The 20,563-nt window shown below is 40.0% G+C and overlaps 1 protein-coding gene across 1 annotated transcript in view; it reads right to left on the bottom strand.

Annotated features, from left to right (window-relative positions):
- serinc5.L (serine incorporator 5 L homeolog) overlaps positions 1 to 14,813 on the bottom strand; it is a 37,309-nt gene extending 22,496 nt beyond the window's left edge. The window contains exon 1 of the mRNA XM_018265545.2: positions 14,282 to 14,813. Coding sequence (XP_018121034.1) covers positions 14,282 to 14,308 — 27 coding nt within the window. The 5' untranslated portion in view covers positions 14,309 to 14,813. The remainder of the gene's footprint in view (positions 1 to 14,281) is intronic.
- Positions 14,814 to 20,563: the final 5,750 nt, after the last annotated feature.

Genomic DNA, 20,563 nt, shown 5'->3' on the forward strand with positions numbered 1-20,563 from the left:
AATCATTTTCAGAGCCAGTTTTCTACCCTCACACTCTGACCTGCCTAATGCACCAATGGGTCAGAATCATAGAATGGTGTGGGCAGATTTACTCTCTCCAATCTTCTTACATTCAGACAAGATTCCTAAATCCAGCCCCCAAATGGTCATTTATTTTTTTTACACGCAAAACCAAAAAAATGAACAAAATTAATAAAAAGTTTACCTGATCAAATAGAAAATATATAATTTGAAATGGAGCAATAAGATTGTGTTCCACGTAAAAGCATGCCCGGAATATATGCTGATCCACTAACTGCCTCAGATAAATTTGCTCTGACATAACTAATAAGCGTAGGTTAGGAAACAGCAAATCGATTGTTGGGAAAACTATTAACAATTACAATAGTGTTGGTGGCAAAATGCATAATATTAGTACATACAATCCATGCTTTGTCTATGAAACCACAAACTGAGCTGTGTATAATAAAGCCTGGAATGTATTGCTGAACTTTAAAGGGGTGGTTCACTTTTAAGTTAACCTTTATTATATTATAGAATGGCCAATTCTAAGCAACTTTTCAATTGGTCTTCATTATTCAGTTTCTATAGTTTTTTTAATTATTTCCCTTCTTCTGACTCTTTCCAGCTTTCAAATGGCGGTCACTGACCCCATCTAAAGACAAAAACAAATGCTCTGTAAAGCTACAAGTGTATTGCTATTGCTGCTTTTTATTACTAATTTTTCAAATCAGAATATCACTCTCTACATCAGTGATCCCCAACCAGTAGTTTGTGAGCTCATGTTACTCACCAACCCCTTGGATGTTGCTCCCAGTGGCCTCAAAGCAGGTGCTTATTTTTAATTCCAGGCTTGGAGGCAAGTTTTGGTTGTATAAAAACCTGGTGCACTGTCAAACAGAGTCTCAATGTAGGTTGAAAATCCACATCGGGGCTACTAAATAGCCAATCACAGCACTTATTTGGCACCCCAAGAACATTTGTAATGCTTGTGTTGCTCCCCAACTCCTATTTTGTCTGAATATTGCTCATGGGTTCAAAAAGTTGGGGATCAATGCTCTACATCATACTAAAAGTTAACTCAAAGGTGGTGAACAACCCCATTAATAGGGGATTTAATATATATATATATATATATATATATATATATATATATATATATATATATATATATACATATACACTTCTAAAAGCAAGTCAGGCATTACAGAAGCGATTAGCTACACCCATGCTATTGCTTATAAAACCTCTGTTTAGCCCAAGAATGGACATTAAATGTGGTGCCCTGTGTACACTGCAATAAGCCACATCCATTTCCAGTGTACAGTAATTTCCTAAACCATGCTTATCATTCCCAGAGGTACTTAATAAACCTCCTATTGTTTTTAAGGAAACAAAAAATAACTTGGGTGTATAGAGCACTTCTTATAAAGATTTGGCTCCTGCCAAGCAAACGCACTGCCTGTGTCCAGCCACACAAATTCTACTGATGCAGCAATGGAAAGAATCTAGTTTTCCAGGACTGCAATGTTTAAATCATACTGTGCAGTTTAGCCATTTCAATAAACACTGGACACCAACAGATATTTACTAGGGGAACAAAAAGATATCTTGGGCTCATAATTTAGTGTCTGGTGTCGCTTTGGTTTTCTGCAGGGCTGGTTGCCATGGGTTACTAGACCTAAAGCAACATTTCCACCTGATACTGCAAGACTTTCCAAACTTTTGGAATACTCAAACTTAGGTATTCACCTTTAAGTTAAGTTTCAGTATGCAGTGGCGTAACTAGATATTACTGTGCCCCACAGCAAATTATTTTTCAGGCCCCCAAAATGTTTAGAGGTTGACTTGTTTCTCCAATATTTATTGAAATTGTATATGAATTAGGGCCTCGTGGGGGCCCCTATACCTCCTGGGCCCCCCTGCAGCCGCAGGGTCTGCTTCCTCTATAGTTACGCCCCTGTCAGTATGTTATAGAGTGGCTAATTCTAAGCAAATGTTCAATTCATCTTAATTTTATTTAATTTTTGAATGATTTGACTTCTTCATTTTACTGTTCCCAGCTTTCAAATGGGGGGTCACTGACCCCATCTAAAAAAACAAATGCTCTGTAAGGCTACACATGTATTGTTACTTTTTGTTACTCATCTTTCTATCCAGGCCTCTCCTATTCATATTCCAGTCTCTTATTCAAATCAATGCATGGTTGCTAAGGTAATTTGTACACTAGCGACCAGATTGCAGAAAGTGTGAACTGGAGAGTTGCTGAATAAAAAGCTAAATGACTCAAATACCACAAATAATAAAAAACGAAAACCAATTGCAAATTGTCTCAGAATATCACTCTATACACCATACTACAAGTTAATTTAAAGGTGAACAACCCCTTTAAAAACCCAGTTTGTGACAAGGTTGCACTAAGCCCCACCTATCTGTTACTCAACACATCCAAATTCATCAAAACATTAACAACCGGCTAAGGAATAACCTAGAGAATAAGAAAAGACATCAACAATTCTAATTCTTTAACAACAGCTCTTTGATTTTAAAAACATTTTAAAATCTAAATGGGGGCCCTGTGGTCCAAAGCAACTCAAAATCCATAACTTCCCAGCTTCACCCCACCGACTTATACAAGAGGCTGGCGGAAGCTGCAGACCTGGCAAGGGACAAGTGGGCTAATAAATGGTTCTATTACAGAATATATGGGTTTTATAGTGAAAAAGGGTGTGAAACTGTGTTAGCGACTGTCTCTTTCTCCAGTGAATTGTCCTCTACACGTAAATTGGCGATCTCCATGCGGATGATACTTCTGGCTAATTTTCACTAGCGATGGCCACTTCACCCTTTAGTAAATCTGCCCCTAAAGGGCAAAGTGGAGGGTGTGCCAAAAACATTTGGAAACGTTTCTCCATTCACTTGAGTGGCCCTAAAGAAGAACAAACCCACAAGTTTAATAGAAAGTGCATACAAAAGAGAAGGGTGTGACAACTATAGAGAGTCAAGTCTGACTTGTTAAAGGCTTAGGATAGCTTTTTATAGTGCTGAAGCATGTATTCTAATAACACTCATTTGTTTTTACCCGTCCAGGCCTACCCTTTCTCATGACCTTGATTCTCCCTAAAGAAAGAAATTGGTCTCTTCTGAGGCTTCTCAGCTTGCAGCAAGGTGCACGATACTTCCATATCCTCGGGCAAAGATTTGTGCATAGAGAATTTAGGTCTGCCCAATTATATTTGTTCTCACAACAAGCAATGAAAAAAAGCCTATGAATTCCATTGTACAAATAACCGTGCGAGCAATAATATTTTGGCAAACATAAAGTGCCAGCAGATTGCAACGGGAACAAAATGGGCCAAAGAAGTGTAACAGCTGCACTGTCTCAGACTGTGTAATTCAATGCTCCGCAGATTCCTCTTCGTGTTCACAATTAGCCAGTCTGCTGATCATGCAAAATATTCTTCCATGTTTGCCTTCCAAGTACAGGAAAGAGAAAGACTGGGCTGCTGCATAGCCTTCAGCTGAACTATTTCTGTCAGAGATCAATCTGCAGGGCCTTCTTCAGTCATCTCTAATCTTAGTCACCTACGAACAGGTCTCACTGTTCCCTGACGGCCAGCATTGCTTCTTTCCATACAGCAGCAAAAAGCTAAACTCCCGAATCTGCAATACCTGCTTTCAGAAAGTTCCCAGTTGTAGGACTGGTTGCCATGGGTTACTAGACCTAAAGAAAACTTCCCACCTGTTGTAATCTGTCACCAATAATTTGCCATTTTATAGACCTTTAGATACACTTAGGGTAAACACCAAGAAGGCTTTTTAGTAGATTTTGTGGGTCAGATTTTATCTGATCACGCCACACAACAGCATAGATTTTGTAGGATGCTACAAACTCTGATCCAACAGTTCAGGGAAATCACGCGCACACTCAGGCCCTTAAAACGAATATCGCTGGTGCCCAAAGCCTAAGGGAGACGGCACTCCCAATGGTCCAATATGAAGAAACAAGAGGCTGGCACACGGAGCGAATTAAACCGGGGTCCTAAGCCCTGGTGTGTTTATTGACGCAATAAACACACCAGGGGTAGGACCCCGGTTTAATTCACTCCATGTGCCAGCCTCTTGTTTCTACAAACTCTGATCCCCCTAGAAGTCTTTTCTTCATGCGTTTACATCTGACTGTCAATATATTTCAATGAGAAAAAGAAGTCTTTCTAACAACATCTGTTTTTGTCTCATTGAATAAAGATGCAGTGTTTCCATTCAACGTGTCGTGTTGTGTCCGATTGGACATTTTCCATGTTGCTTACACATCAGATTTTTCTATCAGTCCTATGACCCATCAACCAGTAGCTTATGAGTAACATGTTGCTCACCAACCCCTTGGATGTTGCTCCAAGTGGCCTCAGTGCTTATTTTTGAATTACAGGTCTTGAGCCAAGTTTTGGTTGCATAAAACCAGGTGTACTGTGAAGCAGAACCTCCTGTATGCTACCAGTCCACATAGGCGCTTCCAATAGCCAATCACTGGCCATAATTGGCACCCCCTGGAACTTTTTTCATGCTTATGTTGCTCCCCAAGTCTTTTTACATTTAAATGTGGCTCATGGCTAAAAAAGGTTAGGGGGACAGAAAAACTCCCCCACTTTCTATTCATTCCTATGGCATTTTTAGAAGTGTATTTACCACTATTTGATAAAAATCCCATAGGATGGAATGGAAAGCTGAAAGCTTTTTTTGTGTCAAATTTGCCCCTTCATGTGCTTTATTTGCGAGCTGGTTGAAGGTATGCCAGATCTTGCCATAATGTTTTTTATTCAATCAATTTCCCTAGAGCTGCTACATATAAGTGTAAACTCATTTATCTCGTTGACCAAACTCAATTAGTGGCCCCTGCATGCAAGAGCTTACAGTCTAGAGAATTTAAGAAATAGGCAGAATAAAAGGAAGAGGTGCAGACAGACAGCTTGGTTCAGAGGAAAGTGAATGGTGAAATGTTAGTCAAAGTCAGAAGTCTTATAGCCAATAGATAAAAGACTTTTAGGCATATGGGGTAAGAGGAGAGGATTTACTGGGAACTATTTAGGAAACTATTTCGCTGAGTTTCGCTATGGAGAAGTGGAGCTGTGGAGAGCTTTGTAGCAAGATGATACAATTATGAATCATATTTTGACCTTTGAAGCTCTGAACCTAACTTTTTTTAGTTTAATACACTAGTACAAGCATGAAGACACTGGCAGGACAAATTTCTAGTGGCAAATTGCCCCTCCAGAACCCAAAGTAATATAACAGTACAGGCAAGGAAGCCACCCATGACAGGAGATAGAGAATGGAGCCCATAGTCACTGCCCAGCAACAAAAACATGAACCAAAATGTGAGCTGTCTGCACTTAAGAAGCAGCACCGAGGAGAACTGAGGGAAAACAACTTTTTTTTGGGGGGGGGGTCCAGAGTGTGTGGCTACAGTCATGGTATTAGACATAAAGCTTTATGCAAGAAATCATTGGATCAGAGAAATTTCTTACAGGAGTAAAGGAAAGCATCAATGATGTAGGGTAGGAGTAATATTGCATGTGAACCAATGATCGTAGGCCCTACAGTTAAGATGGTATAAATAAAGAAGAGCTGCAGGTCAGTATATCTGTACCCAGCCCCAGGTCAGCAACCTCACATCTGTAAATGCTATATTCTAATTGACTTGTAGTGATAGAATATAATAATGTAGGTAAATGCAGCATCTAATAACACTATCCCTTGATATTAGAATGGACAATTATGGCTAAATCCAAGCATGCTTGCAAATTTTCCTGTGGATCTCACTTGACATAGTAAATTAGGCTGTAAAAAAGACACATGTCCATCAAGTTCAGCCATTTAAGTCTATATATAACCTGCCTAACTGCCAGTTGATCCAGAGGAAGGCAGAAAACCCCATCTGAAGCCCCTCTCAGAGGGGAAAAAATTCATTCCTGACTCCAAAATGTCAATCGGACCAGTCCCTGGACTGTACTGCACCAAGTCTGCATTCTGCTCTCTTTCTCCCTCTTGCCAAGATAATTATTGTTTTTTTTTGTTCAGTTTGTTCATTTTTTTTTTAAAGTGGGTGTTTTACCCCTTTCCATATTCAGTGAATGTAACAGGTCAACTTTGGTGCTAAACTAACACTGACATGCCGTACAATCCTGGAGATGCCACTGGAAATGCAGCATGATGTATATGGATTTAAAGGAACTCCACAGACTTTATTAAAACTATGGATGAAATGGTAGGCGTGCATATAGGGAAAGGGTAACTAAAAGTTGTGGGCCTTTTTAAAATTAGTTTAAGGGCATTCACAGTGACTGAATCTAAGGTGATGGTTTCACCCTATGTCATGCTCTCAGAGCCAAAACACTGTTAACCGTCGCTTCTTCCTACTGAAAAACATCCCAATTAAGCTGCCATATACCTAAGGATCCACTTGTGGGTGGTTCTATCCCAATTTGGCCACCTTGTGTTGGGCGCCACTGAGCTGATCAGACTGTTTTGTTAGCCAGTGTATGCCCACTGTCACGTGTATTATACTAGGAGGAGTATCTGTATCTAGGAGGAGTATCTGTATCTATTATACTAGGAGGAGTATCTAAACAAACTCTTTTATGTTCTTCCCAGCGCAAGGGTGAATTGTAAATAGAGGTGCTGTACACATTAGCAGAAATATATACATAGAACAATACCTGTGCCGTGCATGGTTAATAAACCTGGACAGAGGGGTTTCTTCATACAAAACTACTTGTTACCATTTGTTTTTTAACTTTATGTGAGAAAACAGCTTCCAAAGAAATGTACAATTGCTAGAATGGCTTTGCTCCATATTTCAGGGCTTTGTTCCTAAATTTCAATATTTTATGTTCCTCACTAACACAGTATGTTGCTTTACGCAAATGTCGAGTTTCTGGAGATTACTGGCATCGGAGTTGGAATGGTGGGTGCTACTACTGTCCTTAAAATAAGCCCTCTCCACTCCTTACTCTCTCCAGTTTCCTTAAAGTAGAAGGAAAACCCCATGGCGCAAAAATCCCTCCCCCCTCCCGTGTTGCCCCCCTCCCTCCTCCACCCTGGCTTACCTGTCCCCCCGGGCAAATGGCCCTAACTTGTTACTTACCTCTCTGCGCAGGTCCTGTCCACGGAGTTCACAGGCGCCATCTTCTCCCAAGCGGTCTTCTTCCTGGATTAATCGGCATCTTCTGGCACATGCGCAGTAGGAGCATTTACCGGTACGGATCTACTGCGCATGCACCGAATGTCACAAAGTGAAATCGGAAAACTTTGTGACTTTTGGCGCATGTGCAGAAGATCCCTACCAGTAAATGCTCCTACTGCACATCCACCAAAAACGCCGGTCAAAGCAGGAAGAAGACCGCTTGGGAGAAGATGGCGCCTGTGAACTCCATGGACAGGACGTGCGCAGAGGGGTGAGTAACAAGTTAGGGGCATTTGCCCGGCGGGACAGGTAGGACAGGGGGGAGGAGGGAGGGGGGCAACACAGGGGAGGGTTTTTGCGCCCAGGGAATTTCCTTCTCCTTTAAAGGTGAACTATCACGAAAATGTAATATAAGCTTCAGCATACTGAAATGAGAAACTTTCTAAATACAATCAAAAATAATCTTGAAATAATCAAGTTTACCTTCACTATTCCTCTCTCAACATCTGTTTCTCTTCATTCTGTCTTCATTCAGGAGTTGGGTGTCAGATGAATGATCCAATATATCTTATAGGGGGGCTCCTTTTGCTTAGAAGATGTATTAGAGTTCACTCTATTAAAATCACCAGACATCATGTCTCTCTACATGCAGGATTTGTGCAAAAGGCAGTTATTTTGTTAGATTTTGTTTGTACTGGAATCAGTTATTTGAGTGAGCTCTAATAGATCTGCTAGGAAAGGAAGCCCCCCTATGAGATATATTGGATCGTTCATCTGACACCCAACTGCTGCATAAAGACAGAATGAAGAGAAACAGATGCTGAGTGAGAAATTGTGAAGATAAACTTTATTATTTCAAAAACAATGCAGAATTTTTAATTAATTGTATTTAGAAAGTTTCTTACTTCAATATGAGGAAGTTTATATAAAATTTTCATTTCCCCACACAAAATGCATGACATATAATCAGTTATATCAGTTACAGCAATAATTTGTTATCATCTGCAACTGAATTTCCTGTTCTGTTCTTGGTGGGAAACAAGCCCATACTAACTGCAGAGCCTTACAGAGCATTTGTTGTTTACATGGGGTCAGTGACCCCCCTTTTGAAAGCTGGAAAGAGTCAGAATAAGGCAGCAAATAAATAAAAGAGAAAAAAATGAAGGTCAATTGAAAATTTGCTTAGAATTAGCTATTCTAGAACACATTAAAAGTTAACGCAAAGGTGAGCCATTCCTTTAACATAACTATTTGCAATCAATTTGTATAGGACAAATGTTCCTTATTTCACCAGAGACCAAGGCATTTGCCCGCACTCCTGTTATGTCTGGGTTCAGTACATCAGGCCAGGTAGGTGTGCGCCCAGCATTAGTACTGTAAGTTGTGTTGCCATACAGCCAGTAAAAATGATACATGATGCTAAACTTATCAAATGACAAGATAAAAAAATAGGAAGGCAAAATATTTTTTCCCAGGCAAAGTGACACATGAAAAAAAAATAGTCTTATATTTTATGCTAAATTATATAGAAAGACGCCTAAATGAGTCATTGTGGGAATTATTACTTATTCTCCAAACAGAGGCAGTATTCTCCTCTGAAGCCGCACAGAAAAACTACTACTTTGTCAAAGGGAGAATTTTAGAAAGGAAACTATTAGAGTCTCTTTTCTACAAAAAAGGTGCAAGATGAAAGGCAGCCTTGGGATGTGTGGGAAACGTGTTAGAGACCTCACTGAGTGATTGATATGGGGTGGCGGACAGGGTGCATCAGTCACTGGACAAGGAAATGCCAAGTACAGATTCTATACACAAGTAGTTTTCTGTACAGAAATGAAGATTTTCAAAATATTGATCTCTTCTATCAAAAATATCTAATAATTTATGTATAATATATGACATAAAAATAGAGCATGGCCGTTGTGGGGGATCTATGTTCCCTTAGGCTAGGGCCAGACGGGGCAGAAATCAGCCTGCCGAAATCCACAGACAGATTTCGGCCCTCTACTGCTAACCGAATCTTCTTCCATTTTATTTTATCCAAATAATCCAACATTTTTAAAATGATTACCCTTTTCTCTGTAATAATAAAACAGTACCTTGTACTTGATCCCAACGAAGATACAGTATAACTTACCATGTTATTATATAATTATCCGTTTGAAGGAAAAACCAACCTATTGAGTTTATTTAACATTAACATGATTTTTCGAATAGATTTAAGGTATGAAGATCCAAATTACTGAACAATCCCTATTTCGGAAAACCCCAGGTCCCAACCATAACAGGTGCCATACCTGTACTTGGCTTTCTGTCTAATTATTCACAACAACGTGATCTGATCTTACACATAAACGGACAAACTCAACCTGCCTGAACTAATAACTCACAATGTCGATAAACAATCACATGCGGAGTCAGGAGTTGCAGTAAATGGAGCTGGAGGTACATGTTAGAAAGATTTGTTTGAACCATTTAAATTATCAGAGGGCCCAAGGAGATCAATTGGAGAGGTGCATAAGGGCCAGGGCACATGCTGCTATTTTCGGGAGAAATCGCCAAACAAGCGGATCTCTACTTGTAAGGCCACCATTAGTCGAGAGAGATAATGACTGACACGAATATGTGTGGGTTTCCCTCTTCACTTCTCCACAACTTACCCCCTAGTTGTAAGAAAATCCCTTGATAGTCAGTATAAATTTCAGATGCTCAGTCTGATCCCTGTGCACACATTATATCATTTATTCTACAGTGAAAACTCAATTTTACATCCCCTGATTTTAAGTTTTCCCTCATTTTACATTGTTGTTTTGTGGTCTCACCTATATATTATGCATAATACATTTCCCTGATTTCACATTTTCCTGGATTTTACACCATTTTTTTTCTGGTCTCCTAAAAAACGTAAAAATGGGGGTTCTACTTTATTACATTCCGCAACATAATTTAATCCATTCAACTTCACTGTTGGCCGATTTCCCTTGCACACACACATAGAAACTGAGTCACACAAACACGGGAAACACCTTTACAACAAGCTGCTTGCTGCACACACTTCCTTCTAAACTATTTTCATCTCACAATAAGTAAATTAAGATCGCCACGCAGCTTCTTTAGTTACGTTGGATGAGCAAAATGGTTAGAACAGATAAGGGCTCAGTACTCAGCGTCATGACAGATGATACAGGGGCAAAATAACTTGGTCCTGGGATCCTGGAACAGCAGTAATACAGAGTATTTGGCACTGGAACTTATAAGGATTTAGCTTGGCTTTTTTAATACAGGTATGGGATCCACTATCTGGAAACCAGTTATCCAGAAAAGCTCCATAGACTCCATTTAATCCAAATGTTTTCTCTTTTTCTCTGTATTAATAATAATAAAACAGTATCCTGTACTTGATCCCAACTGAGATATAATTAATCCTTATTGGAAGCAAAACCAACCTATTGAGTTTATGATGATTTTCTAGTAGACTTAAAGGAACAGTAACACCAAACAAATAAAATCGTTTTAAAGTAATTAACATATAATATATACCAGAATGCACTGGTAAATGCTGTGTATTTTATTCAGAAACACTACTATTGTTAATATAAACAAGCTGCTGTGTAGCCAAAGGGGCAGGCATTCCAGCTGCTGGAAAAAAGGAGAAAAGGCACAGGTGACATAGCACATAACAGATAAGCCCTGTCCAATACAATGGTGTTTTATCTGTTATCCACTGTGTAACCTGTGCCTTTTTGCCTTTTTTCCCAGCTGCATGAATGGCTGCCCACATAGCTACACAGCATTTTTTTTCTATAAACTATAGTTGTCTTTCTGAAGCAAACACACAACTTTTACCAGTGCAGAGAAACAGTACATTATATTTTAATTACTTTGATACACTTTCAGTTTTTGCTGTTACTGCTCCTTTAAGGTATGAAGATCCAAATTATTAAAAGATCCGTTATCCAGAAAATCCCAGGTCCTCAGTATTCTGGATAACAGATCCCATGCCTGTATCTGTATATAAAAAATGTTGTTGCCCCTTTAGACATGGGCAAAGAGAAACACGATCCCTTGTGTTCCATTATGATTCTGCACCACTCAAAACATAAGATATTGTCTGCTACCTGACCCTCTCCCCACCCCCCTTTTCACCCAAGGTGCCAGCCCGAAAACCCAGAGTAGATATGCCACTCAAACTGGGATTTGGGGAAAAGAATGGCCTCACAATGTGACAAGCCCCAGTCATATAGTGGACCCAAGGATACAACAGGTGTCAGTTGACTCCCATAAGGATAAGAAAATGCTCTTTTTGGACCTTGGCTACAACACAATAGCTCTCTAGATTGTATCAAGTGTGAATCGACCCTACTACTTGAACACAAATGGGGCGAGGCAGTAACTTTTTAAACAGCTCTAATGACCCTAATTTAACAGGTTCTAATGTTACTTCCGACTCACAAAAAGTAAATTAAGATGTGACTGGATGGAACCCATTCTCTGCAATCCTCATCGACAAAGACTGTGCGACGTCTGAACATCTAATAGGGCTTGTAATCCGAGACGAGCAGTCTCTTTAATGGTGACCCTTGCCAGTCACGTGTTGCTTGGTGCCTTTGTTCTTGGCTGGAGAAGCAGCACTCTAGACAGGCAGGGTAGTTAGCCTTGACAGTAATATGCTTATTAATATGGATCTTTGCATTTAAATGATATAAAAACAACAAACCGATGTATATACCGACAGTTTAAAAGCAAGAGTAAACCTCGTAAACAGAGGAAATGCAGTTAGCAAGTGACTTCCTGTGATAGAATTTATCTCTCCTATCTCTGAAACCTGGCTTTATTTCTAGGGAGAATTTTAAACCCCTGCAGTGATACGTTCAGTTGGTTCAGCTCAATAAGAATGATGAAGAATAAACCCTGCTTCACAGAAAGTCCCAGTTCTGAATAAGTAAGGATGGGGAGAGGGCATCCCATAGATATGCCACCATCATCTGTTTTGCATATCTGTAGTGCTGAGTGCCAAATGTCAACATCTGAACGAAACTGTCATATGTCCCTGGGTCCTGCAATAACTGAACATATGTAGTGTTATAATTAATCACGTCTATCGTGGAGTTTCTGACTTCTGCCTATTATTTACTGGCTGGGTAATGAGTGCATACTCACTACTATCTCACTGCCCACACTAAGACTGGTCAGTGTATAAAGAATTTACACTGTAAGCTGGCCATAGATGCAAAGATCCAATCATACAAATCCTCGAATGGTCAGACTTCCCCATCTCCTGACCTGCCACTAACTATTCAGATCAAATAAAGTAGTAAAAGAACAGATCAGCCAATGTTCTGCCCCTGACAGCAATCGTATGAAAGTTATGTCTGACAAAGCTGGTGACAGTCTCCCACTGAAAATCGTACGATCAGCAATACGTGCAGAGATATTACCTGCAGCCGACAGAAATCTTTTAACCGGTCCGAAAATCGTACGAATCCTCAATTCATACAATCAGATGCGTCTATGGCCAGCTTAAGAGACAGGAGATATTAACCCACAGAGTTCTGTATTCCATGAGCTAAAAGTTGCACAGACGAGGGCTCTCTCTGGATTGCGGATCCCCCCAAGGTAGTGGGGTGCAGGTAGAGAAAACACTAACTAGGTATGAGAATGCTCTGGACCTAGGGTTTTCCAGATAACTGGTCTTTCTGTAATTTGGATCTTCATACCTTAATTCTATTAGAAAATCAAGTAAACATTAAATAAACCCAATAGGCTGGTCTTGCTTCCAATAAGGATTAATTATATCTTAGTTGGGATCAAGTACAAACTACTGTTTTATTATTACAGAGAAAAAGGAAATCATTTTTAAAAATATGGATTCATTTATTCTAAAGGAGTCTATGGGAGAGGGCCTTTCTGTAATTCAGAACTTTCTGGATAATGGGCTTCTGGATAACGGATCCCATACCTGTACTCTAATTCTGTATCATCTTGCCCTCCGATACCACTTCCTATAAAAACACTTTTAAATATGCACCAGAATATTACACTAAATGTTACTATTCATTCCCCTGATCCAGGGGAGCTTACAGGCTAAACTTTCGGCCAGATATCGATTGGGGAAGCATGTCTGAAGACCCCATACAACAGTAACACAGCTTGAACCAAGGGTCTGCTTTTTCACTAGTATATCTTAAAATTGCAATTGCCGTTAAACTAAGTATCTGTCTTGCTTTTTATAGACTCTGTACTCTTGGTTCTGACTCCTGAGACATTGTAGCAGAAGCCAGCTGACCCCGAGAAGCAACTCCCGCTACATTATTTATAAAGAGTTAGAAGCAGACAACAGAAAAGAATAAGCACATTCTGCTTTAAAAAGCATCTAGTTGTAATTACATTAATGGAAAGTTGCTCAGAATTATAATTTCTTTCCTTGCGCAAAAAAGCAGTTACGAAGTTTGGGCTTGGTACCAATCAAAAGCCTTTAAAGGAGTGATTCAGCTTTAAGTTCATTTTAGTATGTGTTATAGCATGGCTAATAATAAGCAACTTTTCATTATGCTTTCATCTTTTCTTTTAATTATTGGTATTTTTCTTCCGACTCTTTTCAGCTTTCAAATGGGGGTCACTGACCCCATCTAAAAAAACAAATTCTCTTAAGGTTACACATTTATTGTTATTGCTACTTTTTATTACTCATATTTCTATGCAGGCCTCTCCTATTCATATTCCAGTCTTTTATTCCAATCAATGCATGGTTGCTAGGGTAATTGGGACCCTAGCAACCAAATTGCTGAAATTGCAAACTGGAGAGCTGCTGAATAAAAAGCTAAATAACTCAAAAACCACAAATAATAAATAATGAAAACCAGTTGCAAACTGTCTCAGACTATCACTCTCTACGTCATACTTAAAGTTAACAGCAAAGTAGACAACCCCTGTATTAGTGTAGAGTTTGTGCGTGGGCTGTAACAGTAAGAGTTAGTTTCGGGCACTGCCCCAAGCCCCAGTTGTGCAGAAGCTCTTGGGAAGGAGCAAACACTAAGTGAAGCCCATCCCCCAGGGATAAGGGAGCAGACCAAGTGGTGGGACAAGGACATTGCTCCTCACCTGCCGCCAGCAGCACACAGCAGACATTGTTGCACAGACAATAAGAGGAGCGCAGGGAGGCTAATTCCAGACAGCAGGGGTGCCAGGCGGGGACACGGAGCCGGGGTTGGATCTGTCCGTGAGACAACTGAGCAGTGAATCAGCTGTATGTATATAAATATATAAATATAAGGTTTCGGCAAAGCCAGTCCCAGTGCTACGAAACCTTCAGGGAACCCTGTCCGCTCGACTCTTGTGCCCGGGGGACCCGCAGGAACAGACACACGTTTCCTTGTCGTTTCCGTATTATTCCCGTGTAACAGGCTGATCTTACACCCCTGCCTTGTGCTTGAGGCTGCTCCGGGTTACAATGGTATATGCGGCTCCTCAGTCCGCTCTCACTTTCCCTCTGGCAGAAACTCGCCAGCTCTCGGGCAGCCACTTCCGCTCTCGTCATCAGCGGGGGAGGAGATTCCTATGGGCAGCCCCGATCTTCCCCTCACAGAAGCATGTTGTCTCTGGTGCATCCCCCCCTTGTCTCTCATTTCTCAGTCCTCTCTCCTCGGCCCTCAGCCCATAAACCAGCCTGATGATTGTTGAGGGAGAACTCAGGGCTGAGAGTTGAGGAGGGAGGGCTGAGGACAGAGAGGTTCAAGGGGAGCTATCACGAAAATGTAATATAAGCTTCCTCATATTGAAGCAAGAAACTTTCTAAATACTATCAATTTATAATTCTGTACTGTTTCTGAAATAATCAAGTTTATGTTCACTATCCCTCTCTCAGCATCCGTTTCTCTTCATTCTCTCTTCATGCAGCAGTTGGGTGTCAGATATTCATTGATAGTTAGATCCAATATATCTTTCCTAGCAGAAGAATTAGAGCTCGTTCAAATAACCGATTCCAGTACAAAAAAAATCTAACAAAATAACTGCCTTTTGCACAAATCCTGCATGTAGAGAGACATGGGGGCCGATTCACTAAGGGTCGAATATTGAGGGTTAATTAACCCTCAATATTCCACTAGGAATTAAAATCCTTCGACTTCGAATATCGAAGTCGAAGGATTTAGCGCAGATAGTTCGATCGAATGATCGAAGGATAATTCCTTCGATCGAACAATTAAATCCTTCGAATCGAACGATTCGAAGGATTTTAATCCAACGATCGACGGAATATCCTTCGATCAAGAAAAGTTAGCCAAGCCTATGGGGACCTTCCCCATAGGCTAACATTGACTTCGGTAGCTTTTAGATGGCGAACTAGTAAAGCACTGCGTATCTTGACAGCGCTATATAAATAAATGATGATGATGATGAACTAGGGGGTCGAAGTTTTTTTTAAAGAGACAGTACTTCGACTATCGAATGGTCGAACAGTCGAACGATTTTTACTACGAATCCTTCGATTCGAAGTCGTAATCGAAGGTCGAAGTAGCCCATTCGATGGTCGAAGTAGCCCAAAAAAACCTCGAATCCTTCACTCGAAGTTAGTGAACCGGCCCCATGATGTCTGGTGTGTTTAATAGAGTGAGCTCTAATACATCTGCTAGGAAAGGAGCCCCCCTATAAGATATATTGGATCTAACTGTCAATGAATATCTGACACCCAACTGCTGCATGAAGAGAGAATGAAGAGAAACAGATGTTGAGAGAGGGAAAGTGAATATGAACTAGATTATTTCAGAAACGCTACAGATATTTAATTGATTGTATTTAGAAAGTTTCTTATTTGAGTACTCTGAAACTTATATAAAATTTTCATTTTCCACACCAACAATTACGGCGTGCCACTGACTGCTGTTTAAAGCCTACAGCCTTGGAGACCATTTGTAGGCAGTACCCGCTGCAACCAGGCACTCTCAGCACGCTGTACCAGCTGTTAAACCAACCCCCGCAGCACTCCCAGAAACTGGGATATATGCTGAGGTGGGAGAAAGACTTGAATATCACACTTTCGGGCTCATTGCAGTCTTACGGCGCACAAAGGGAGCACCTGTGTGACCGTTAGGGAGACATCTATTAAATTACTCCATAGGACATATCTAGTCCCCACGAGACTGAACAAATTATATCCTTCGTGCAATCCGCAATGCTTTCGGGGCTGTTCAGACCCAGGAACGTTATTGCATATATGGTGGTCCTGTAAGGCTGTTTCACAATTTTGGGATGCTGTTCTTCGCCTCTTATCCAAAGTTCTCCATACTACCTTCCCGAAGGATCCTATGGTACTTTTATTGGGCAAGAAGCCGCACAACTTTAACAATTCGGCCCACAGATTAAGTCAACATATTTTGATGGCGGCGAGGCTTATCATTGCAGCTAATTGGAAAAAACCGGGAATACCTCTGGGTTCTCTCAAGGCAAAGATAATTTGCATCGCCGCTAATGAGAAGCTTACTTATACTTTGAAAAATGATATGGCGGCCTTCGACAAAATATGGCTTCCATGGCTAGCTCATGAACACGACCCTCAGCTTTTTCAAGCCCTGCATTCATGATGCGGACTATATTGGTTGGCTATAGATAACTCCCACGCCTAGACTCCCTCCCAATTGTACCATTATAGATACCCCACCGCCTTATGACTTTGTTATTCTTTACATTGTATGCTAATAGTACGCCCTTCCCCCTGTATTTCTGATCTTCCACCCCCCTCCCTCCCTCCCTTTTTTTTTTTTTTTTTCTCTTCTCTCTCTCTTATCCTTCCCCACCTCTTCTTTTTCTGTACTGTATAATGTTTGTTATCAGTTGTATTGTTTATGACAATTTATAGCAGGTTGCCGTGTGCCACGGATAGCCTGATTTATGCGTACTGAACTCAATAAAACTTGTCAGTTTAAAAAATTTTCATTTTCACTATAGTTCCCCTTGCACAAAAAACTGAGGAGGGAGGACCGAGAAATGAAACAAGAGAGGGGAGATTGGAACATTATATGTGGCCAGGACAGAGGTGTACAATAACAGGCGACTCTACATTCTTCTTGTACAAATATACTCAAAAATATTCTTTGTAACCTCAAATAGTCGCCATTTTTTAAAGGGGTGGTTCATCTTTGAATTAACTTTTAGTATGATGTCAAGAGTGATATTCTGAGACAATTTGCAATTGGTTTTCATTTTTTATTATTTGTGGTTTTTGAGTAATTTAGCTTTTTATTCAGCACCTCTCAAGTTTGCAATTTTAGCAATCGGGTTGCTAGGGTCCAAAGCTGGCGAGGTTGTATAGAAGTCAACGGGAATGTTCTCTGACAACTTTATTTTCCCAGTTTATTAAAACAATCAAGATTTTCACCCACGTCGGAAATGAAAGGGACAATAAGATTCTGGCTGCCATGCGACTTTTTTTTTCTGCGAAAAAGAAGGTGCAGGATTATTTGTCATTTTTTTTCTTACATAAGCTAGCATTCAAGAAAAAAAGTTTCCTTTGTTTTGTTAGGGTTTTTTTTTCACGAACTCAGTTTTAATAAATCTGACCCTTAATTCCAGTGTAATAATATCACTTTTTAGCATAGTAAAATAATTGTAGGCAAGACTGACAGCAGAATTCCCATAAGTCCCACAAGACATACATAGGGGGATAATATATTTGGGAGTGTCAACACATTTTCTGCATAGATGTGCAATTCCCAAGAGAACCCCCTGTTTTAAGACAAGGCATTCCCAAAATACATGAATGTATATTTAAACACAATTGTTTTTGCCTAATAAAAGAAAACCTAATTCTAAGCAATTTTGCAATCTACATACATTCATTACCGTTACCTATGGTTTTAAGTTGTTTGTATGTGTATTGCTATTGAAAGCAGTGTTTGTCACTTTCTATTCTCTTGGACTGTTGATACAACAAAAGACAAGGCAGCTGATTAAGGGGTGGTTCACCTTTATGTTAACTTTTAATATGGTACACTATGACTAATTCTAAGCACATTTTCAATTGGTCTTCATTTTTTCTTTTTTATAGTTTTTGAATTATTTGCCTTCTTCTGACACTTTCCGGCTTTCAAATGGGAGTCACTGACCCCATCTAAAAAACAATGCTCTGTAAGGCTACACATTTATTGTTATTACTACTTTTCAAGTTCTTGTTTAGAAAGGTTTGTAGACCAATCCATTAAAGGAGTGGTTCACATTTGTTATAGAATGGCTAATTCTAAGCAGCTTTTCAATCGTAGTTTTTTTTCAATCATAGTTTTTCAATTATTTGCCACCTTCTGACTTTTTTCAGCTTTCATATGGGGGTCACTGATCTAAAATCAAATGTTCTGTAAGGCTACAAATGCATTGTTATTGCTACATTTTATTACTCATCTTTCTTTTCAGGCTCTCTTCTATTTGTATTCCAGTATCTTATTCAAATTCATGCATGGTTGCTAGGGTCATTTGGACCCTAGCAACCAGATTGCTGAAATTGCAATCTGGAGAGCTGCTGAACAAAAAGTTAAATAACTGAAAAACCATAAATAATAATAATAATAAAAAACAATTGCTAATTGTCTCAGAATATCAATTTCTACATCATACTAAAACTTAATTTAAAGGTGAACAACCCCATTAACAAACCTGTCTTTGCTGGGGAACTAAGACTTTTGCAACATTGTTTAAAAATAACCAGGAGTTAAGCAAATGCTGCTTTCAATACCAAACATTTTTACAAATAACTTTAAAAGCACTGAAAATGTTTAATTAATGTGTATTGGAAATTATGTTTTCTTTTATTAGGCAAATTTTTTTTTGGGGGTTGGGGTGTTTCACCTTTAAATTAACTTTTAGTATGTAATAGAATAGCCAATTCTGGGGGCCTTTTCAATTGGTCTTCATTTGTTAAATAGTTTAATTATTTGTCGATTTCTTCTAACCCTTATAAATAAATATAGGGTGTTTGGAAAGAGTTTTAGGACATGGGGCTCATTTATAAACAGTGGGCAAATTTGCTCCTGGGCAGTAACCCATGGCAACCAATCAGATGATTGCTTTCAGTGCTCATCCTGCAGCTGGCTGAAAAAAGCTAATCACTGATTGGTTGCTATGGGTTACTGCCCAGGTGCAAATTTGCCCACTGTTTATAAATGAGCCCCACAGACTTTTATCTGCTGATCTTTCCATTCATATAGACAATATGGAACAGGTTATTTATACGGCCATTGTTCAGCCTCACTTGTATTGCAGCTCTGGCACTTATATTTATTAGTAATAACAGCTACTTACATATCACACTTCTCTTTCCTTATTATAAGAGAGTTTTTCACCAGCGGCTTTTCTGCCTGTATGAAAGGGGTGCGTGGCAAGGGCATACATTTACAGCGCTACTTAAGATATGGCTATAAATAAGAAATGAAATAGAACCAAGCTCACATTTTAAGTGATCCATTAGGAGCACAGGGTCCATCAAAGAAAGAAGGCCCATAATTAATGTAGACAGCAGCAAACACAACACACTCTGCCCCAGTACTTTGTGCAGCGTAATGATATGAAAAGTCTTCATCTGAACACATACTCCTGTCTGTATATTGCAGGTCTGTGCTAGTTTAACAACATTTGATATATGAAATACAGTCATTATTTTAACTGAGTCTGCAGCTCCTCAGAGACTCATGGGTAGAGCAGTACATGTCTGATCTTCTCCTCCCCCCCCCCCCCCATGTAGTCAGAACCTGTTGCTCTCACTGCTTGCTATTGGCTTTTGTTTGTATGACAGACAGGGAAGAGTTTTGATGTCTCCAAAGTGCCCACCTGCATGCAAACAATTAGTCTGGGTGCTCTTGTGGCCCTGTAGTACTATTGTATCCCTGTAGTACTATTGCATGCCTCAGGGGCGATCCTGGCCCCTCCGCCGCCTGAGGCAGCAGCAGTTGCTGCTCGCTCTTAAAGTACCAGGAGCAGCATTTTTGCTGCCCCTGGTACCTAATGGGGCACTGCCGCCTGAGGTGAAAGCCTCAACTTGCCTCATTGGCGAAGCACCCCTGGCATGCCTGTAGTTCTATTGCGGCCCTGAAGTGCTATTACATCCCTGTAGTACTATTGCGACCCTGTAGTAGTATTGCTTCCCTGTAGTACTATTGCGGTCCTGTAGTACTATTGCATCCCTGTAGTACTAATGTGAACCACCCCTTTAAAAAATGGCGACTATTCGAGGTTACAAAGAATATTCTTGAATATATTTGTACTTGTTTTCTGATAAATTGGCCCCTAAATGTCAGCAAACCATCAGACGGATTTATGCATTACTGCTAGCTGTAGACAAAAAGATTTGTGACTATTTTGTGGTCTGTGCGCTTGTCTTGTGACAGACCCACATATTTCACA

Source organism: Xenopus laevis, chromosome 1L (assembly GCF_017654675.1).
Source record: "Xenopus laevis strain J_2021 chromosome 1L, Xenopus_laevis_v10.1, whole genome shotgun sequence".
In the NCBI taxonomy this organism is placed as follows: Eukaryota; Metazoa; Chordata; class Amphibia; order Anura; family Pipidae; genus Xenopus; species Xenopus laevis.